Raw genomic sequence first — 22200 nt, forward strand, 5'->3', positions numbered from 1 at the left:
GGGCGCGACGGGGCGGGGAGGCGGCGGGGCCGGTCCCGCGTTCGGCGGGGAGCGCTGCCGGCGCCGGGCGGGCGGCAGGTACGGGGGGCCCGGGGGGGGCTCCGGGGCAGCGGGGGGAGCCGGGGGGGTCGGGGGGGGTCGGGGAGGCAGGTCCCGGGGCGGTGGGGGGGGCGGGGGCTGGTCGCTCCCTCGGCATGCGAACGCCCACGGGCATCCCCCGGCGGGGCTCGGGGCCGAAGGGACCGGCGCGGTGGGGCAGGACCTGCGTGGGTCAGAGAAAATGTCAGCCTTTAAATGTTACTACGTTTTCCCCCCCGCTTCTTGCAGCGGAGGATGCGGCTTTAAGGCATAATATTCTTTCTAGAAGGAGGCAAATAAGGAGAGTCCTTTGCTGACATATTTTTTAGGGGAGGAGGTGGAATGAAAACCTTTAACTGGGGCATGGTGTCGTTCTGCACCGGCACCGCCGTGAACTCATCCCGTCTTTGCAAGGTTTTGCAACACCGGTGCAGGTTTTCGTGCCGTCAGTTATCTGGATGTACGCGGTGTGCAGCCAGGCGCAGTGGCGCTTATTTCACTTCTGTTTACACAGGGTTTTCTTTAATTTCCCCAACAAAAAGGTATGGAAGCGAACCGCAGCTTTCTGAGTAATTCACTGCCCGTTTCCTTTGTTGTGGGCAACGTGCCATCCACCCCAGGCTGCCGCCTCCCGCGGGAGGGCAGAGGATGCTCCCTCGCCGGGACACCGGCCTTCTGCAGAATGAGAGATCTGCGGGTGGGGAGGGAGCTGCTGGGGGGGTTTTGCGCCTCGGGTGTTGCTCCTCTTACGCTCCAAGATTCACGTTGTTCATTGCACAAGCAGCAGAGTTAGCTCTCAGCAACGTGACCTGGCTGGCACGTGAGAAGCAAGGCTTGTCATCGTCCGAGGAGACGGGGCCGTCGCGGGGAACGCGGGGTTCGGCAGGCAGGGGAAGGTGGGATGGCACCTCTGACATACGGTACGGAGAGTCAGGCAAATGCTGTCTAAACTTCCACACCATAAATACTCCTCAAGTGCTGAACACGTGCCTGTCGGGATTAGAGACCCGGCGGTGCCTGCGCGGCTCGGGCGGCCGTGGGCATCTGGGCCAGCAGCCGTGCTCTCCTCACACCCACCCGCAAGGCAAAGCGTCTGCTGGGTGCCCTGTGCTGGGCGCGGGAAGGGCTTCCCTGCTCGCTGACACGTTACTGCCCTGCGTTACTTTTTCAACTGCCAACCCGTACACTTCTGATGTAATAAAAAAATTTCCTCTGATTTGCAAAAATACCGCTAGATAGCATAAATCTCTCCTCTGGGAAAACAAGGTCTTTCCATCAGGCTCTGGAGGAGCTGGCAGATGAGCAGCGGGTGGTCAGAGGAAGGACTGTTGTGTGTCCCAGTAGAGAAAGTCCTGAACAATTGCAGTATCAGGCCCAGCACTCTTGAAGTGGTTTTGCAGCTGAGGTACCACCCTGGAGCCGCCGAGTGCGCTGAGTTTTGCTTATGTCTTTAATTCCTTTAAGTGGCACTTGCCCTAGGAAAACCCCAGAGGAGATTCAACACAACACAATCGTTTCGTAATGCGGGAGTCTGATCTCACCCGTAAGGTGGAGGAGTTTCACCTGGGATGATGCTGGGGTGATGCAGGGCTGGACTCGCGGCAGCTGGGGCAAGGTGAGGACACCTCCCTCGCAGCGCAAAGCAAACCACATTAGAACCAGGCACAGGTTGCTTTTAGGACGGCTTCAGTCATCACAGGGATGCAGGTACTGCCAGGAGAAGGGCGTGTGGCCCTTCTGTGCACCGGCAGGGGTCTTGTGTCCCTGGGGTCGTGCCTGAAAGTCATTTTAGGTGACACCAGTGCGCTGACAAGGGGCAGCCCAGAGCAAAGCACAGCAGTGGGGAGGCAGCGAGGGAAGCAGCGGTGGTTCCCCCGAGAGGGTCCGGCACGGGCTGGCGAGGTCGGTGCTTGAGGGGCACGGTGTGACCTACAGGCGCTGCGGGGACCCTCGGGGCAGTTCAGCAGCAGTAACGCACCGCTGCAGCTCACCTGCAGAGGAGACGAAGGCAGTTCCTATCCGCACATTGCAGACCGGTCCTGCAAACAGCGGTGTGACAATAAAAAATGCAAAGGAGGCAAAGGAGTGGTGGAGCCTAACGGGTGCGTGTTCCCCTTCCCTGACCAGGGCCTTGGAAGTGGAGCTGCCAAACAAGAAATAAAAATGGTGAGCGGCAGCTGGGAGCTGCCCAAACAGCCAGGCCCTCGAGCTTCGCACGCTGCACAAATAATGGGGTATTTGAGGGCAGCAGCAGGGACAGATTTTTGTAACCGTGGGACTGCCCTGTATGCCATGCACCAGCAGGAGCCGCGCTCGTGTCCATCAAGGGGAAGCACCTTCTGAGTCCCCAGCCTGATCTCCTCAGCTCCTGTCCCACCGCAGCCTCTGCTCCCTTTCTCCAGAGAGGGTTCTGGGAGGGGGTGATGGTTGTCTGTGTGCTGATGGAGGGTGGGTCTTGTCATCCCTCATTTGTCACCCCTCTGCTCCAGGTACTGCCCGCTGATGGAGGAGAGCAGGACAGGCTCCCGGCTGGCACCAGAACAGGTACCCAACCCCCTCCGAACAGCTACAGTGCCCGAGCACTGAGCCTCTGCGCGGGGGCAAGGAGCCCCCCAGTAACGGGGGCTTTGGCTTCCGATCAGGCAAGGCACCTCACGCAGAGTGGCTTTCAGCAGTGAGAAAGAAACGAGCAGTCTGTTTGGAAACACGCTGGAAATAAAGGTAAGAAGACAACTCTTAAAACGAGAAAAAGATTGAAAAAAATGTCATCTAAGTATAGTCAAGCACAGCTTTTGCTTAATGTAATTTCTTTTATCGAACGACCTTCCATTTAAAAGCACAGCTTATGCCTAAAGGAAGAGTAAACCTGAGTCTTTCACTCTGCTGCCATGTGAAGATGTCCCCTGCAAAACCTGTGACTGTCTGCTTGGCTGTGTTGCCAGCGCACCTTTGTTAACTTGGTTTTTTTAGTTTTGGGGTCTGTGTGTTTCCATGGAGGGACAGGGATGCTGCAGGCACCCTGCGTGGGGCAGCTCTTCCAGCTGACCCCATCCCCATCCCCGTCCCCATCCCCGTCCCCATCCCCGTCCCCGTCCCCGTCCCGTGCCCGCTGGCTGCGGGACAGAGCAGTGCTTGCAAAGAACAGGTCCCATAGCTTTGACATTGGGGAAAAAAACATCCTGAATCAGTTTTATCTAAAAACTAGTTCAATCATTCTCTGCAGCATAGCCAGGATCTAACTTAAAAAATGTGAAAATGCTGCCCTTCAGCACAGTGTTTTTATGGTTGGTGAGCTGAAGAGATAAAGTGAGCTGGAAGCACTCAAATCCTGGCTTAAAACTGATTTGGAGCTGGTCTTCCCTTCCTAGTGCAGCATCTTCCCATTGCTGTCGCTCGCAAGCGTGCTGTGGCTCTGCAAGAGCGCTCTCAGGTTAGGTGCTTAAATGGAAACAAATTCAAGGTGGAGGATAAGCATATTGATGACTCCTGCCAAGCCATGAACAAAGATAAAGCAGCGTCAAAATTAGCCGTTCAGTATCTTTAGCTGTACTCAGATATGAAAGTAGGGCTTTTATTCTGCATGTGCTTCTGACACCGTAAGTATGTGCCTCAACATTGCCATCAGGATAAGAAAAGCTAAAGTTCAGCCTCAGAAAACAATCTAAAAAGAAATAATAACTTTTAGAGCAATGTCAGGTCGAAGAGCAGCCCACACAGATCTGCGTGACAAACCGGGATCCCTCCGTGGCAGGTCTCAGACGCCGGCAGGAGCCCATGCTCCGTGTTCGGCCGGCGCGGGCTGTAAGCAGCCGAGCAAACAGAGGCTGCAGGGCATGCGGCCAGTCAGGTCCAGCCGGGCTGGATTTTGCCCAGTGCAGTGTAGGTGTGTTTTAAATTTTAATCTAATCTAAGTCTTTTATTGGATTTCTTAAAAGGCGGAAAATATTTACTAGTTCGCCTTGCTAGTCTCTCTGGACTTAAATGTATTTTGATGATACCGTTTTATAAAGCAGAGACCAATCTTGGGGCTGTGCCTTGAGCCGGGTTTGTGTTCACACCTGGCAGCAGAAGACTCGGGCAGAACGGCCACGCGTTTCGTGTCTTCCCTTCAGCCACAGGTAATTAAGCAGAGGCTAAGGTCATTGTTCCCGTTTTCATTATAGTCCTGCCCAAAAGCCAGCAAGCATCTGATGCAGTGTACGCTCCCGCGTGAATAAACCCTCTGCAGGCAGCTGTGGGTGGGAACCTCTGTGGCACGAGCTGACGATGCGCTGCTGGGTTGGGGGTCTGGGAGGTCCGGAGAGTCCGGGGGGTCCGGGAGGTCCAAGTCCCAGGACACGTGTTTCTTGGAGAACAAAATGCTTTCAGATGAGAGTAAAGCCTGCCCTCGGATCTTGGAGGAAGCAGCTGGAGTTTCTCCTTTCCAAAGCACTCTCCCATCGAGACCTCATGGTGTCAGGCTACGTCTAACACCACGTGTGATAGGGCGTGCAATGAAAATCATCCTTCATGGAGTGAGACCTCATAAAAATCCATTGGTTCTGTACTTTTATCAAACTTTGTATACACTACTCAGGAGATTTTGCAGATCTGGCCAATAAACCAATACATCAACGAATCAGTATTATCTCTTTTTTTTTTTTTTTTTTAAGTAAGAAGGGCTCAGTTGCTCCCCCTCCCCAGGAGGCCTGTGCGCGCCCTTCAGCTCCCTTTTGTACCTGTGGTTGTCTATCTGCAAGTAACTTCCTGCAAATCTAGTTCCTGTATTGCTGAGTACGGGTCAATATTGGAATATTGCTGTATTACTTCAGCACTCTTTCTTCCAGGATGCTGAGTTATACGCAGCATTAATCTTTAATCCTGTTCTCCTACAGTTTAAATCTGAAAAATGTTCTAAGCAGCTGACTCAGGTTTGTTTTGAAATCCTGCCTCGGGATATTAAGATTTAGTAACACAAATTCTCACCTTAAAATAGCAGCACAAACTGTTCTATTTACTCACAATATGAATGTAAAATATGCAGCGTCCCTCACATGAGCGGTGGAAGCATACCGATAGTATCTGAAAGGCAAAGGAATTTGGTGGAAAAAACCAATCCGTTGTCCTTCCTCTGGTGGGCAGCAGCACTGAACAGCATTCCTGGTCCTGGGGAAGGTGCTGCCGGTTCCAGGTCCTCTTCTCTTGCCCCCTCCAATAGCCCGGTGCACTCTAGTACTTTTTACTTTTGAGAAAAAGTGTCTTAAGCCCTGATTTACCTTGACTACTAAACCCTGCCAGCCTGAATTCTACCTGAAACCAGCTCCTGTGTGTACTGCTTGGTCCATCTGGTGTTGGCAGAGGTTCCGGGCGATGCTAGAGACGAACCAGTTTGCACAGAAAACACTGACTTCCTAAAAAGTCGTCGTGTTATTTACTGCAAATCTGCGCAGCCCAGGGCCAGTACGCCGCGGGTCACCGCAGGCACAGCCATGTCCAGCAGGTCCAAGTCACCCCTACCTCTCGTGGGGCCAGAGGGGACCCCAGAAGGGACATGACAGAAACGTTCACCGCTTTTGGAACTGCAAAGCACAAACCTCCCCGCCTGTGCCCTCCGAGGAGGTGAGGGGCTCCACGCCACTTCGCTGCCACCATGTGACCCTGCAGAACATCTGCTCTGAACCTCTCCTGGGTTATAAAGTCGTGGTCATGCCATTGCGTAACCACTCCGGTTCTGCTTTGCTGACAATACGAGTACACTTGGCGTAATGCAAACCTTGCCTCTCAACGTAGCTGTTCTGATGTCTTTTCTCCCACGTGCAGACAGCAGCATGAACCTGAAGAAGTACTTCATTCGGGCGCTGCACCGCCTGCAGAAGGGCCCTGGCTACACCTACAAGGAGCTGCTGGTCTGGTACTGCGACAACACCAACACCCACGGCCCAAAGCGCATCATCAAAGAGGGGCCGAAGAAGAAATTAATCTGGTTCTTCCTAACGCTGCTCTTTGCGTCTCTGGTCTTCTGGCAGTGGGGTATCCTCATTAACACCTACCTCTCCTACAACGTCACATCATCTCTCTCTATTGGCTTTAAGACCATGAAGTTCCCAGCAGTCACGGTCTGCAATGCCAACCCTTTCAAGTAAGTTTTTCTTCACTAATTTACCAAGTCGTGCTTTAACACTCTTATTTATAAGGCTAGGGTAAGGTACTGTGGACCTGTTCCTGCCTCGGATATCATGTTAGGAGCATCGATGGAAATGATCCTTTGACTCACCGAGTGGCACTAAAAACTAAGTAAAGGAGGGCAACATAAAGGCGAACGGCTCAGGTCCAGAGGAGGGTCCGTGTGCCTGCCAGTTTGCCTGGTTTTCCTTACTGTATCAGTTAATCTAATGATGGTTATTGCCTCCCTGTGAACTTTCCCTGGCTCGGGGAAAACTCGAAGTTCAACTCACTTGTCACAACCAGAATCAGTCTCTCGATCTTTCCCCACAATTCCTTTCTTTCTCCTTCCTCGCTGTGAACGTACCTCTTATCGCTTACGCTCCGGCCATTAAGAGCTGGTTAAACAGTAGTATCAGCTGGGACGTAACTTGATCGAAATTTCAAAGGAGTAACTGATTTTTGTTAGAGTTGCTTCAAATTTATACCCATAGTGTAGCCCGAGGCAAGATGCTCTCAGCTGACACACAGGAATTACTTTGGTGCTTTTTCGTCTCTGCTTGGTAGAGTTTTTTTGTATAAACTATAGGGAATTACTGAAATACAGCCAATTCGGCTCTGCACTGACAGAACACTGTTCACCACCACTGCACTCTCTGTTTATCCTCCCACTGGCTTTCTGCCCGGTCGCAGGCTGCTGGGATGCCCGTGTCCGAGCTGGCTGTGCTCGGCGCGGAGGCTCCTGTGGCTCTCCAGTAAATCCTTTGGCAGCGACCCGAGGTGCCCGGGAAGGTCCAAGCCAGCGGAGCGGCAGGCAAGCTGCCGCACATCCCCACTGCCTGGTACCCGCCCTTTGTCCTGCAGGTACTCAGAGGTGAAGCATCTGCTGAAAGAACTGGACAGGCTCATCGAAGCGGCGCTGGAGAGGATCCTGCAGCCCACGCCGGGGAACAGCAGCGAGAACTCCCCGCCGCTTGACCTGGAGCTCTGGCACCAGATACCCCTGGTCCTCATCGACGAGCATGACAAGGACAACCCCGTCATCCTGGACATCTTTGAGAGCAACCAGACTGCTGGAGACAACCAAACCGCTGCAGGCAACCAGACCGCTGCGGGCAACCAGACCACTGCGGGCAACCAGACCGCTGCAGGCAACCAGACCGCTGCGGGCAACCAGACCACTGCGGGCAGCCAGACCGCTGCAGGCAACCAGACCGCTGCGGGCAACCAGACCGCTGCGGGCAACCAGACCGCTGTGGGCAACGAAACCGCTGCGGGCAACGAAACCGCTGCGGGCAACCAAACGGCTGCTCCACCTGCCCCAGCCAACGCTACATCGGAAGAAAAGAAGTACAAGCTGGCGGTGAAGCTGGTGAGAGGGGTCCCGTGGGAGGCAGCCAGGAGGGGCGAGGGATGCGCAGTGCTGGGCAGGGGTGCAGCGTGGAGATCGGCGTCTCTCCCGCGCCGCGGGGCTCTGGTCCGGCTGCGCCGGGGCCGGGGGCTGCCCCTGCTGGTGGCCTCCTCGGTACAGGACAGTTTGCAAGTTATGGAGTGTTATTTCAAGGGTCCAGAGCTGTTTGCTTGGTTTTTTGGAGGAAGGCAGCACACAATTATTTTAAGATGTTGTTAAAATTTCAGAGGGGGGTCTGGTCCCCTGCAGGTTTTGCAGCCGGACATCCAGCTGAACCTGCTGGATTTCTGCACATGGGTCCTGCAGCAGGATCATACCCTAAATATACTTCCTTAAATGAAACCCAGCAAGGAGCCGTGTTAAGTTAGTCCATGATGAACACAGGTAGCTGCATAACATCAGAAAGATCAGCAGTTTCCTCATGGAAAAAGGGGCTGACAGCACGTAGCAGCCTAGCACGGCATCAGAGGTACGGAGCGGATCCTGCCAGCGGGTCCGCCAGCCTCTGGCGAGAGGGATGCTGGAAACGCCGGGCAGCAACGGAGCTGTGCACAGCGCTGGGCGGCGGAGCCTGCCCGCACCACAGAGGGCAACGCTGTGCATCCTCCGGGGCCGCCCAGCGCAGCCCAGCTGCGGGCTGAGCCCGGGGCAGAGCCCGGGCAGAGGTGCTCCACGCAGGCTGTGGCTGCTGCCCCTGCCCCTCTCCTGCTGCGGTCCTCAGCGCAGAGGCACATGGTTTTCTTGCGACCCCCCACCCTCTGGTCCCGCAGAGGCGTCAAGGACCCTGCCTGAGCAGACCTTGGCGCTGGGGCAACTCCAGCCTTAAAGAATTGGCCAAAAAGTGATGTTTTCTGTAAGCTTGTGGGGGTGACAGCGGGACTGATGGAGAACCCGCCCAGCTGGGAAATCTCCCCGAGGAGGGGCGCGTCTGTAAACACGCGCAGATGCGGCAGCCGGCTCTGCGGCTCCCACCTGGCCATACGCCCCTCGCTGCCCCGGGAGGAGCGGGCAGGGCCGGCACCGAGGCGAGCGGGCTCAGACCTGCCTGCTGTGTGTCCCCAGTGCAGCCATCGCGGCTCCAGCAACTGCACCTACAGGAACTTCACCAGCGCGGCGCAGGCGGTGACCGAGTGGTACATCCTGCAGTCCACGAGCATCCTCTCCAAAGTCCCGCTGCAAGAGAGAATCAGGATGGGCTACCAGGCAGAGGACATGATCCTGGCCTGTCTCTATGGGGCCGAGCCCTGCAACTACAAGTAAGTGCATACCGAGCTCCCTGCCCTTTGCTGTTACGTCAGGAACGGTGCAGGATGCTAACGGCATGACAACCTTTTTCTTTCTAGGTATGTATCAATTAATAAATAGGTTTCTGCTGGTCCTTAGCTCTAACAACGTAACCCAGAGGGTTGCTGGATGTGGTCGTGGGTGAAACGGGTTATTTTGGGGTAGTGCTGGCTTGAGTTTTAATTTTGGACGGGCCGTGTTGCTTATGGCACATCGAGACAAACGGCATCCGTGGGACCTTCCCAGGGTGTTTGGCGGTCACCAGCTGCCAGCCCAGGTGCTGAGTCAGCACACCCCCCACACAGCCGTGCAGCCCCCAGTTACAGCCCCCACCCCCGCTTTTTACGCAAGGCTCTGAGGAATGCATTTTAGCCGTCGTTGTGGCTTGTGGGCACCAAATTTATATACCCCGTTTTGAGAAACATGAGCGCACAGCAGCACCCCGGGCTGCAGGGAGTCCTGCCCCTTCTGCAGCGCTCCTTCTGCACCGAGGGCAACAGGGAACTGCTGTCGAAGAACAAGGTATGACACCGGCCAAAACCTGCGACCGTAGCTCAGACCAAGCAATTATTCCTCTCATCTATGTGACAGACGATCCCTTTCCGTTCCAAGAGAGGGTCGTCCCCAGTGGCTGTGTCTCAGTACACACCACTACCTTGCTTGGCTTTTTTTTTTTCAACAGCAGATTGATTAAATCATATCAGCGGAAATTTCTATACAGGCATTCAACAAACGAAGCAATTTAAAGTGAATCCCAGACCTAACCACCAAGCACCGGTTCCACCAGGTGCATTATTTAATAACCCTTTTGCCCTCCCCAAGAGTCACAGGTTTATGTGCACGATTCTTCCAGGAATTTCACCCACATCTATCACCCAGACCACGGTAACTGCTACATCTTTAACTGGGGCATGGACGAAGAGGCTTTGAATTCTTCCAACCCCGGAGCCGAGTTTGGTAAGAGAGCGCTCTGATGAGAAAGAAGGAGCTAAGGGAGCAGAAGAGCTGGGAGTTTTCCTGTCTCTCGGTGGCCTTTTCTGCCAGATGTAACAGGTTTACCATTTCTGTGTCTCTGGAGCACTACGGCAGGGAGTAGCGGTTTCCCAGGAGGGGATAAGGCCCCGAAAGGGAAACATGCCACCAGAAACAAGTAATGTGACTACACGTCTTACTTTGCAGAAGTGTAAAATCTGGATAGCCAAAACATCTGAGGCAATGTCTGAATATTCACTCGGATGTTTCCACCCTGTGCATTCGCCATCGTGCATATTTATGCACGTGCAAGGCTGACGTGACAGCCAGACCCCGGCTCTTCCCCCAAGGACAGAGATTTTTGTGCACAGCGAAAAGAAAATAGATTTTTTTTTTTTTCCCCAAAGACTCATATTTCGATACAATTCCTGTTCTGAGTGTTTTGTCCGGTGTCCCAGGGCTGAAGTTAATTCTGGACATCAGCCAGCAAGACTATATCCCCTACCTGTCCTCCGCTGCCGGGGCCAGGCTCATGCTGCATCAACAGAAGAGCTTCCCCTTCCTTAAGGATCAGGGCATCTATGCAATGGCCGGGACGGAAACCTCCATCGGCGTGTTAGTGGTATGTGTGGCATTCCTCTAGAGCAGATTGTCTGAGAATAATGTTATCTGATGGGACTGCAACCAAGTTTGTTTTAAGTCTTGGCTGAACTGGCTCAAACCAAAAGAGTCAAGGTAAACGCTAGCTGTGGGCCGGAACAGTTTATAGAGACTTTTATGTAACTGTCCTGGCAAAGCAGTTTATTGAAGCCAAAATATTGAGCTCGGGTCATTGTTCCCTCTTCCCTTCGCATGTCAGAAGGTGCCTTGCTAAAACATGCTGCTCTTGAACACCTTCATCTGCCTCATTCCGCCCTGGGGAATGGGCTGCATCTCCTTCAGCTCTGCCCCCTACGATTCTTGGCTCTTTTTCAAAGCCAGCAGGGAGTACAGGAATTACAGAGTCTAGAAAACAGGCACCGGGGACCTGGGGAGGAGCGAAGATGACTACTGAAGTTTGCTGTTTCGGTTTTCTTTCAGGATGAACTGGAACGGATGGGCTACCCCTACAGCGACTGCACTGTGAACGGGTCCGATGTCCCCGTGAAAAATCTCTATAGCCAGTATAATACTTCCTATTCCATACAGGTAAAACGCGTTTTTAAATCAAACAAGGCTGTTTAGGAAAAACTGTTAAAGCAGTTAAAATCTTTGACCAGCATGCAGGATTACTGGAGCATCAGCAATGATAAAGCAGAAAGCACAACCCAAGTACAGGAACCTTCTCTGATAACAAAGCAGCACTCGAGTCGGAAGACTCAGTAGCTCCAGGTTTGGAAACGATCCCGATGGATCCAGTGGAAGTAACTGGTTATTGCAGGAGCAAGGCCTAACAATGCAGGTATTAGAAGGTCCCTCAAAAGATAAGGAACATCGTTCTGGCAGGCAACACAGTTTAGCGTCATCACCGTTTTCATTCTCACACCAAAACAGCTCATACGGCCAGGAAAGGGCATCAGCCGTTATTGATCCCGCAGCCAGGTATGGAGTTTGTTTCATTTTGATAGGGATGAAAGCGGTCATTTCTGTCGTTTTCTCAAAAGCCAAAACACGCCAAAGCCGCCAGGACCTCTGCAGTAACACGGGACCCTGCCATGGGTGGCCTTCCAGCAAAGCCCTAATGTGCAGACAAAAAAGCAAATATTTTGACCTCCACGCACGGGTGCAGTTCGATGCTGGTCCTTTCCTCCTGCCCTGTCCCCTCGGAGCAACGCGGAGGGTTCCCACTCGTGCTGAACACCAGACAGAGCGAGAGCAGGGTGCGCCTGGGCCCCTTGGTCCCTTAGGAACCGCTGCTCCTTCTGCTTCCCCCGCTTTCGGCTCCCTGGGCAGCCCCGTTTGCCGTCAGGCGCCGTCGGTTACTGCCTCGGCTCGGGGGCAGGACGGCAGCGCCGGCCAAGGAGACCTCGTGCCCCATCCCGCCTGGCCTCGCTGTACTGGTTTCACTGGGAGGTGCTGGGGACCGCTGGAGCCCCAGGGTGACAGAGGCACAGGGCAGCCCCCTCCTTCAGTGCAGGGGAGAGCGTCTGAAACGGGCTGAAGCTCCCAGTAGCTTTGGGTAATGCCGGTTCCTTAATAACGTAGGAGACACTGGGGAAGTCCTTCCGCCAGAGCGCCCAGCGGGGAGCGCGGACCTCCCGTCCTCCCCGGGGCCCGACCTGCTCCCCACGCACCTCAGCCCCCCGCACCTCTGCCGGCTGCCCACCTCGGCTGCAGAGCAGCTTTTCTCCTTTAAGAAGAATAACTCCTCCTGCCATGTCATTAAGGCAATTCATTTCTTTTTCAGCTGGGAGAATACCTTTTTTTTCCCTACCATTTCCATGCTTGGCTGAAATCTTTTAACTACAGGTAGAGCAGCCAGCCGTTACCCGTGTCCAACAGGCTGACTCCCCCGAGCTCAAGGGGTTACTGCAGAACCACCACGGCTGCGTGAGCCGCGGAGCCGGGGACAGCAAAGGCACTCGTCCTCAGCAGCCGCAGGCGCCGTCCTGCAGCGTGATCGGAGGTGGCGGCTCTGTCGCCGGAGCTGTGCTGAGACGTTGAGGTGACACTTTTCATGAGACAGGCTGGCTCCGGCTGCTCGGGGCGCTCCGGAGGAGGAAAGCTCTCCGGAGAGCTGTTGTGCTCCGGGTTTTAGCCATGGCATTGCTCTAATGTGCAAAGCAGCTCGTCCTTTGTGTACACAAGTAATAGTTATCCCTGACAGGCGAGGAATATACAGGAGGGATTCCTCAGCATTCCTACCCTTTTAAATCCTTTTCTCTTTAAGGGAACTAAGTCATTTTCACCCTGAAAATGCCAGCTTGTTTTGTAAAGGAAAGGAGGAGAGACCTTTGCCTTTTCTTCACTTTAAAACTGGGGTGAGAAAGTTGAGTGTTTGTAAACCTTGAATCTGTAGAAAAATACAGCGTAAACATGAAGCGCCGGTTAATTCGTAACCGACTATAACATATGGGAGAAGCATTTCTGGAGGGTGAGATCTGGCAATAGGAAAACATCAAAACCATTCTGGGGGTTTTTAGCAGGGGTTTTTTATCTTTCTGCCTTTATATAACAACTGGCCTGCTTTACCCTGCTTTTTAAGATGCTTGTATAAGGTTGAAGCAGGTACTTGAAATGACTGCGTTATTACTTAAAAGTTGCTAAATGCTGACTGGGGTTCTATGCCCGCATAATTCACATCACTTCAGAGACCTCTCAGCAAAATCAGGCTTTACCATCACTCCCCGATTGCGGTGAACTCTGTAAGCATTTTGCATCACACAGAAATTCTCTGGTTGTTCTATCGAGCTGGAGCTGTTAGATTTAATTATCCTTTCATAGGCTTCGCTGTTGCTTTGTGCACTGTTTCATCCAGAGCTCCACTCCAATCTCGGATGATTAACTTCATGCCTCGCTGAGCTAATGGCAGCGCTGCAGCCCGGCTCACATGCTGCCGAAGCCGCGGCCACAATCCTTTCAAGGAGGGAAGCAGATGCACAGATAAGATAATTCAGATTTCTAAAACCTGCTCTTTATGTTGAAGTATTTTTAGAGTCCCGGCTTTAAAGTGGAAACCAGCCCTTTGTCAGGATGTCATATAAAGCCTAGAGGCAACAGCAGCATCTATGGATGTAACAGAACATTTTTATTCCCTTTTGGAAGCTCCATATTACTTCCACAAAGCCCTAAAATACTTAAAAAACGAGCTGTTTCTTGTGCGACTGGGAGCAGGCACTGACTCCCTCCTGCCCCTGCGAGGTGACTTTCCCACGGGCAGCTCACAACTAGGATGCGCCCTAAAATTTCCAGGAGCGGCAATAAAAATGCATCATAAAGAAAGCTGTAACTGCAGCGCAGCTCTACGCATGGCAGCCTTCCCACCCGCCTCGTCTGGCCGTCGTAAAACCAGCGCCAGCGTCACCTGTGCCGGGCTTCCAGAGCCCGCGGCGGTGCCTGGCGACGCTCGGCGCCGGCGGCAGGACAGGACCGTGCCATGGCGCAGGGATGGGCTCTGGCAGCGCCCGCTCCCTCTGCGGCTCAGGTTCTCTGTGTGCAGCCACGAAATCAGCTGCTCAGCGCAAAGGAGAGAAAATACCTTGGAGCCGAGTAATTCTCAGAGCCAGCGTAGACTCCAGCAGCACAGGGGCGAGCAGGGGGCTTCAGCCCACGTCTAAGCAGCTCCATGTTCCTTTTTCAGGCCTGCCTACGCTCTTGCTTCCAAAATCACATGATTGAAATCTGTGGATGTGGTCACTATATGTTTCCTTTACCTGAAGGGGTGAATTATTGCAATAACGAAGATTACCCAGGCTGGGGTAAGAACACGAACAAAACTGGTTGCACAGCCTGCCCGGGGTCCTGGCACGCAGGAGGGGCGGCAGCGGACGCGAACTGTATCTGTAAATGCAACAGGTGAATGGCTTTTGCCTACGTGAAGTCTCCCCGTGGCCACTCGGGTCAGTGCCGGGGAGAAGGGGCGAAATCTTGGTCATGGCCGTGGGCTGAGGGTCCTCAGCTTCCGCGGCGCCCCGGGGCAGGGCTCTCCTGGGCGGCTGCCTCCAGCCGGGGAGGTAACGGGAGCCACTGGGTACCGAGGGGACACGACGGGGTAATGCTCCAGGCCTCTGCGCCCGAAGGCTTCGGAGATGAGCTGGCCCGAGCAGGGGCAATGGGGTCCCGCAAGGATGCGCAGAGGCGAGGGGGGGGTCTGGTGCTCCCCCACGGGCGGGCAGAGACCGGCAGCGCCGCCGCCCGCCGACCCCTGCAGCTGGCCAGGGCTGTGCCAAAACCACTGACATCGGGCAAGCTGACTATAGAAACTGTCTGCAGAAAAAGAAGTATTTTAAACTTCTTATTAAATTGTCTGATCACTTTGCCTGAGCTTCTCAAGGCAGGGAAGGTTAGAGGGGAAGAGAGCAAACCTGTGCAGCAGGCTCCTACCTAAACATTTATTTTATTATACGAAATTGATATAATCCAGTACTTAGGGTCCTTATCTAAACAGGTGCTTTGACTTTTTGTTTTCACCAAACAGCATATTGCTATTCATCACTGAGATCAAGTATAAGACACAGACAGATTTGTATTGACTCTTGTAAGGAAACATGCAAGTAAGTACCTAAGCCATTTCGGACAGCGGTAAGGGTGGAGGGGATCCTGCATTTCGCCTCCCATCAATTCTGACCTTTCTAAAATGGCAGCAAACCACGCGGGGATGCTTTTCTGCGTGAGAACTGAAGTTCCAGTGACTTCAGAGGAGGGCAAACTTCTGTGCCAATGTTCTCCTTTCCTCTCCCTAGCGACACGCAGTACAAGATGACCATCTCCATGGCAGACTGGCCCTCTGAAGCTTCGGAGGTAACACCGATTTCTTGTTTTGAAACATTCATTAATAATTACCTGTTCTCAGCCACATGAATCACTCAGTGTTTTCAGAGTTAATGTCCAGGTAGCAAGTGCCTCTTTGCTAAATTACACATTTTCTGTGTGCAAACACTAGTGCCCGGGCACGAGGCGGGAGGAGGGACGCCCCCATGGCGGCTCCTCCTCCGTGGGGGTCCTGCACCGCGTCCTGCAACTCCCTTGGTTCCTGCCCCAGCAGCGCCCAGAGAGGATGCTTCTGCTCGGTTCTGAATAAGTTTTTGTTTTCCTAGGACTGGATTTTCCATATTCTGTCTTATGAAAGGGACATGTCAACAAATGTGACTCTGGACAGGTAAGTGAAAGGAACAACCGCTTCATCTTCTCTGTTGAGCCCGTTAACATTAGATTAACGTGAACCTTGGCGACGGGCCAGAGCACACGTGAGCTATTGGAAAGGGAGGGCAAGACTTGGCACACGTTTGCCTGGAGGATACATAAAGCAAATCTGAGACGCACCTCATGCCTATCCCCGGCTCTCCAGAGTGACAGGCTGGGTCAGACAAACTGAGTTAAAATCGACCTTAACCGCAGCACTCCTAATCAGTTGCATGTACAAGTCTGGAAGCTCTGAAGCTGTGAACTGCCAGGGTCCAGCTCCTGGATCGTAACGTTCGTCCCTTCGTACCCACATCTCTGAATCTGCCCGCAGCAGCAGGGGGGATGCACCAAAATTAGGGTAACTGCTGAGTTCCCCTTTGAAAACCTAAACCTTGAATTAGTGGGAAGAGGGTTTTTTTCCCCAAGGGAAAAAACTAGAGAACCAGGAAATGGTTTCACAGATATTGGGTGATGTGTACCCATTAAGCCCCCTGTAACGCAGTCATTCGTGACGCAGGGACACGAGTGCAGGGCACCAGGGAGGGGCGACGGCCCTCCTGCACCAGCCAGGGCCGTTGGAAAAAGCAAACAGCCCCAAAGCAGCTTCCAGGTGTGCAAGTGCTTCGGGAGGAAGCTCAGAACCGCGTCTCTCTCTTCCCTTCGCAGCCAGTGGCACTTTTTAACTCCCTCCACGAGCCTGGCAGGTCTCGGTGGATGCTCACGAGCAGCCCTTCCCACGGGCGGGCGCTGGAGTGGGGGCGCGGGACGCCCGCAGCCCGGCTCCGTGCTGAGCTGCCGTTTGCCCCTTACAGAAACGGGATCATCAAGCTGAACATTTACTTCCAGGAGTACAACTACCGCACCATCTCGGAGTCTGCCGCCACGACGGTGAGTGCCCATCCCTGCCCTTCTGCCCGGTGCCGCCACGCGCTGCAAGCGCCTGGCGAGCAGGCGCCAGAACGAGTCACCCCGGATGCACAGGCAGGGCTCAGCTCCTCGGGGCCGATCAGCCCTGGCCGGAGATGCTCCTCAGCAGGAGTCTGCCGAGTCCCTCGGTGCTGCTGCTTCACCCATTCGTGGCAATGAAGCAGACGAAGCTGCCTCCACCGGCCGGTTCGCAGCCCCCGGTTCGTTCTTCCGCTCCACCCCCCGTCCCCGTCGCCAGCGCGGGGCAGGTCACCGAGAAGCAGCTCCCGGGAGCGCAGCCCCTGCAGAGCAGCACCCGCAAGCGAGGGGCTGGGCGGGCAGGGCCCCGGGGCAGGGGCATCACCAGCACACAGGCTGATCGGCGGGGGCTGAGCGGGGACTGGGGTCCGCCGCCTCGGCTCACTCTGCCCTCCTCCCCGCAGATCGTTTGGCTGCTGTCGAGCCTGGGAGGCCAGTTCGGGTTCTGGATGGGGGGCTCGGTGCTGTGCCTTATCGAGTTCGGGGAAATAATCATCGACTCGCTGTGGATCACCGTTATTAACGTGATCAGCTGGTGCAAAGGCCTGAAGCAGAAGCGGGTGCAGGCGCGGTACCCAGACGCGCCCCCAACGGTGTCAGAGCTGGTGGAGGCTCACACCAACCTGGGCTTCCAGCACGAGGACGCGGGTGCCCTGCCCAGGGACGAGGCACTGCCCCCCGAGCCCGGCACCCCCCCGCCCAACTACGACTCCCTGCGTGTCCAGCCCCTCGACGTCCTCGGTCCCGACAGCGATGCAGAAACGGAGTGAGCAGCGCGCCCCGTTACCTCCCAACGGCCCCGACGGCCGGCCGCCATCGCCGTGCTCAACCTGCCACTTGCTGGGCGATCTTCTACTCTGTCAAAATCAGGGAGGAACTAAAATGCCGTGGCTGTCCTCCCCTCCCCGACTTAAAGCACTCACGGTGAAGACGTGCTGTCTAATAAACCTTGTAATCAGAGTCGGCGTCAGGCTCTGGCTTTAGTACGTAGAGCTCGTATACATCAGTGCTGCCATATAATGCCACCATTTCTTTTAAACACGTGGGTGGGAAGCACTTCCTAGCAAGAAGAGCGGGGCGCGGGTGGCTGCCAAGGGCTGCGGCGGGGTCCGAGGTGGGGTCCGAGGTGGGGTCCGAGGCCAGGGTCCGAGGCGGGGCTGCGGCAGCGCTGGCAGGGAGCGGCGAGGCAGGCGGTGCTGGGGAGAGGCCAGGATGTCCCGACGGCGGATGCACAGCCACGAGCCATCGGATGCTGAGACACAGCCCGGTGTGTGCTGTGGCTGTGCTGCACAATGGGTCAGACCCTTGGGTTGGGAACCAAGCTATTTTTGACTTCTGAAGCCGCGGTATTTCCACCCCTGAACAACTACAATGGAAACAGTGCGAAGGAAAACCGCCCCTTTGCTTCTGGAGCCTGCGGGTGCTCTGTTTGTGCTGGCTGCGCAGGGTTTGTTACCGCTCGCGACGTGGGTGGGTACGGCCGCTAATGTGTGTTGGAGGTAAATACTCCAGCCTCCATAAAGATTCAGGTGTGGGGAGGAAATGCCCGGCTGTTTAACAGCACCACTCTTGGCAATAAATAAATTAATTAAAACGTTGCCTTCAAGTTTCCTGTTGACAGCGGGTGCAGTTCAGGAGGCTGATGGCCGCAGCTGCAAGAAGGGGAGGTGCTGCGCTCGCCCCGAGGCGAGGGCGGCCAGGGGGTTTGGTGGTCCTTGCAGGGCTGGGCTGAGCAGGGCACCGAGCTCACCCAGCCCCCGGCTGGTGCTGGCCCACACCTTTCCCAGGAGCCCAAAACAACCGACCGGGACCTGCCTTACTGAAGTACTTTTGCAAAACTTCAAGAGGAAACAACAATCGCGTGGTTAAATCACGCGCCGGGGACATGGTGTTCCGGGCACGGCGCCCAGCGCGGCGCGAGCGCGGGGCGGTGGGGGCAGCCGCCGCGACGAGAGGGTCCACGCTCCTCCTCCGCTCGAAGCCCCCCGAGCGCCCGGTGCTGCGGTGCAGAGCTGCGGGGGCAGAGCGCGCCGAGGGTCCCCCCGTCTCCCCTCGGCGGTGGGGGAAGCGGTGGGTCGAGTTGCTGACCACCACCACAAGCAGGGCAGGGGAAGCGGGGGACAACCTGACAACCTGCCGGAGGAGATGCTGCCGCTGGCACGGCTGCCACTGCCCTGCACGGGGGAACTTCTGTGCTCAAAATTCGCTGAGAAAGTCAAACCCTTAGTTACAGGTGTATAGCTGCTAACGCTGCTGCAGTTACAGCTCCGAGATCTCAACGTGTTAGAACATCAGCAGTCTTCATTCTATAAGACTTGTTCATGAATTTTTAAAATTTTATGATTAGTGCCAAAAAGTAATGGCAACTTAAAATAAAGTTTAGATTTTCTATTACTTCTGATATCTGATTTTTTACAGACATTTTTCAGTTTCACTTGGTGATCATAAGAACAAGCTTAGCCAATTTCTTTAACTTAAATTCAGATTCTTAAATAATGAAGCCACAGCAGGAGCCAGAGCTACAAGCAAACACACCAACTGTGATTCGAAGCAGCAGCAGAAGCGGCTGCCACAGGTGGGCAGTTTTCTGTGTGCGGGAGCTATTCAGCTTTGGAGACCACACTCTCGGCCTGTTTGTGTTTTCTGCTGTTGAGAAAGGGGTGAGGATCAGGAGAGTCCGGTGCGTAGCCGTGGGTGCTCCTTCACGTCCTCCTGGGCTTCAGCGCAGTGACTGGAGCCCCACCACCTCCCGCTCAGCACGCGCCGACGCTCAGAAATGGGCAAGTTCACAAACCCCACCGAGCCAGATGCTAGAGCTGATTTAGAAACCGTGCAAAGCTTTCACCGTTGCTTCAGCAACCCACCCGGCCGAGACTTCTGGTTCTGACAGTGCCCAGAAGCCGCAGCACAGGGAAGAGCCGCGGCCGCGGCACTGCGGGGCAGCCCTTCCTCTGGGGCACTCTCCTGGCAGCCCGCGGTGCGTGGGCCTCCCGAGCCGGAGGCGGTGTTTGTGGTAGTTGCCACTGCTTGAAAGTCAGGCGAGAAGGAGGTGGTTTAGAAGCTGGGTGAGTAGAGCAGGGTCATTTGCAGAACGTCCTACCCATTCCACCAACTAGTGTCTCACGGGCTTTTTAGCATCTGGAGCGATTCCTCCTCAAGTTTTGCCTCACAAACAACATACGATTATCTTTTATATAAGAAGCAAGCAACAGACTCGCCAGATACATTACACTGGGAGAAGATGATGACACTTTCATCCTTCAGCACCGGATTCTTTATGAACTGGAACAGTTAAGTGAGGACTCAGCACACAGAACTCATCCCTTGCCACCGGCCTTCCTGGGCTGGTGAGGAACCATACCCGCCTCTGACCTTAACTGGCATGAGGAGTGGAAAACCAGGGGTAATTTACAGTCATCTGCAGCCAGAGAATACCTAAAATAAAGGGTATGAGGAATAAAAATCCAGATTCAGGGAGCACCTTCTTAGCAAGTCCACATGCTGCCCCCAGACCCTTATCTGTCAGCTGGTTCTCGTCTGCAAGAGCGGACGACCAACGGCCCACGAACACGGCTGCTGCTTCGGGAAACCGCCTGACCCTGGGTACAGCACGAGCTCCGCAAGCACACAAGCAACCGGGGCACTGGTGGGGCAGACGAAGGGCCCTGCTAGGAGCCTTGTAAGGACAGAGGAATCCAGCTCTTACAAACCGTCCTAGACTCTCCCTGCCCAGCTCCTCACTCCCCTTCTCCCTAAAGACACGCTTCCCCCCCGAGCACTGTAAAACCACGGTGCAGCCTCCTTCACAAGAAAGGAGAGTCCCTGTAAAGTGACGGCGCTTCGTCCCACACCGCGGCCGAGTCAGAAACAGGCACCTGACACCCTCCCCACTGTTCAGTGCCCAGTGTGTGCCCGCTAGCCAATACTTGACAAAGACCTCCTTTTGCAACAGCGAAAAAACACTGCTCCCTGCAAAGGGACGATAGAGCGATTTGGTTAAAACACTAGGAAAGCTGAGAACAAAGACCTGGGCATCTATTCCCACGCTCTCACCACTGACAGCACTGTCAGCATCACTACCAAGAAGTCTGGTCGCGCGGGAATCCAAATAGCTGTTCAAACATAGAAGATACTGCCGAGACAGATACTTTTCCGCAGGGCAAAACCGCTGCCCCGAGCCTGCTCCTGCGCTGATGAAGTAGCGGTACCCGCCAGGAGCTTGCTGCAGCGAGAGGGGGAAGGCAGAGCTGTTTCCCCAAGGCCAGCCCTCTCCAAGGCGCTTTGAAAGGCAGCGCCTCGGCTCCTGACAGCCTGGGGAGGGCTCCGGCAGCTGCCTCGGAGCTGTGATGAACCGAAAAGGCAGCAGCAGGTCATAGGTCTCTCACTCCTTCAGCCCCAGCTGGGTGCCCACCCGGGGCCGTCTGCCCTGCAAAAGGCAGTAGCAGCACGCAAAGAACAGCCTCAGAAGTCCTCACCTTCTAGTGACAAGGCAGAGGGATGGGAGAGGCACAAACGGTGAGATTCACCCGTCACACCAAGGGTAAATTGGAACAGCACGTTCTTTGGCAGGACGCGGACAGTTCGCTATTCCGGTTGCTGCTGGTTTACAGAGGGCATCTGACATCTAATAAAAGAGGAAAGCGTCTCGGATACTTGACTTCGGCCCTACCAGCTTGGCTCTCTCTCCCAGTGGACCGACTGCAGATAACCGTAGGTGCGCGAGGTGGGGGGTTTCCTGCTGCAGCAGCAGTTGCCGCTGCTGGAAGACTCAGCCGAGCGCTGCGCAGGACCGGGCCCAGAGCGGGGCACGAGCTCTCCGGGGGCAAGGCTCCACAAATCACCGCCACGCGACACACCCGAGAAGTCCCAACTCAGTACAGCACCAGCTCCCCATTCATTTGGGGATTTTAATAGACTTTTCAAAGTTGGAAACGAAAGAGTAAACATCTAACTGAAAACCTGGCCAAGAAAAAAAATTACCAGAAAACATTTTAATTCCCTGCTCTGACTTTTTTTTAGGTGCCAAAATTCACGAAACTCACAAACTGTTTATAAAGCACCTCTGCTCTCCTCACCTCCCCAAACTGCGATTTTGGCAGTAAAACGTCACCAAAGTCCAGCTGAGAGCAGCAAAGGAATCCAATTCCACTTAAAAAAACCCATAAATCAGTGGTATAATCTAAGCCTGTATTGGCTTGTTACATGTGTGCTATAAAACACAGAGAAGGTGTTGATGGGACAAAATAAAAAGACCTGGGGCTGCCTAGAGAAGAGGCAGATTGGGCGCCGCGGCAGCTACGCACACGGTCACCCGGGGGAGAACACACCAGACTAACGAGTCCCAAAAGGAGGACGACGAATGCAGCAACGCTGGGACCAGAAACGTCAGCTGTCCCAAAGACAGAGGCTGCAGGGAAACGCAGGCTAAAGCAAAGACAGCAGGAAGATTTGTGGACCAGGCTAAACACTGATTAGAGCAGCCCGAACCAAGTTAAGGAAAGAAGAGGCAAGAACACGGACACTGAGAAAAGGATTATTGCCCCGAG

The 22200-nt window shown here is 54.6% G+C and overlaps 1 protein-coding gene across 3 annotated transcripts; it reads left to right on the forward strand.

Moving 5' to 3' along the window:
- The first annotated feature begins 14 nt into the window (after positions 1–14).
- Positions 15–17614, forward strand: SCNN1B (sodium channel epithelial 1 subunit beta). Of its 3 annotated transcripts, XM_075104548.1 has the most exons (17): positions 15–78; positions 2568–2622; positions 2721–2799; positions 4089–4196; positions 5878–5968; positions 6084–6196; positions 7084–7591; positions 8693–8886; positions 9768–9871; positions 10345–10508; positions 10967–11074; positions 14166–14283; positions 15003–15078; positions 15268–15325; positions 15622–15683; positions 16522–16597; positions 17059–17614. In XM_075104548.1, the coding sequence occupies exons 6-17, from the start codon at positions 6153–6155 to the stop codon at positions 17422–17424; spliced, it is 1878 nt and encodes a 625-aa protein (XP_074960649.1). In that variant the 5' UTR covers positions 15–78; positions 2568–2622; positions 2721–2799; positions 4089–4196; positions 5878–5968; positions 6084–6152; the 3' UTR covers positions 17425–17614. The 3 variants fall into 3 exon arrangements, with proteins under 3 accessions (XP_074960649.1, XP_074960648.1, XP_074960647.1); XM_075104547.1 differs by having other exon boundaries at positions 5878–6196; XM_075104546.1 differs by lacking the exon at positions 4089–4196 and having other exon boundaries at positions 5878–6196.
- The last annotated feature ends 4586 nt before the right edge of the window (positions 17615–22200 follow it).

This window comes from Phalacrocorax aristotelis, chromosome 10 (assembly GCF_949628215.1).
Source record: "Phalacrocorax aristotelis chromosome 10, bGulAri2.1, whole genome shotgun sequence".
In the NCBI taxonomy this organism is placed as follows: domain Eukaryota; kingdom Metazoa; phylum Chordata; class Aves; order Suliformes; family Phalacrocoracidae; genus Phalacrocorax; species Phalacrocorax aristotelis.

Excerpts from the sequence above, each read along its gene's own strand:
- SCNN1B (XM_075104547.1), top strand. The coding sequence starts at position 5,886 with ATGAACCTGAAGAAGTACTTCATTCGGGCGCTGCACCGCCTGCAGAAG. Across the intron at positions 11,075-14,165 it reads ATACTTCCTATTCCATACAG|GCCTGCCTACGCTCTTGCTT; the intron begins GTAAAACGCGTT and ends TTCCTTTTTCAG. Across the intron at positions 15,326-15,621 it reads GGCCCTCTGAAGCTTCGGAG|GACTGGATTTTCCATATTCT; the intron begins GTAACACCGATT and ends TTGTTTTCCTAG.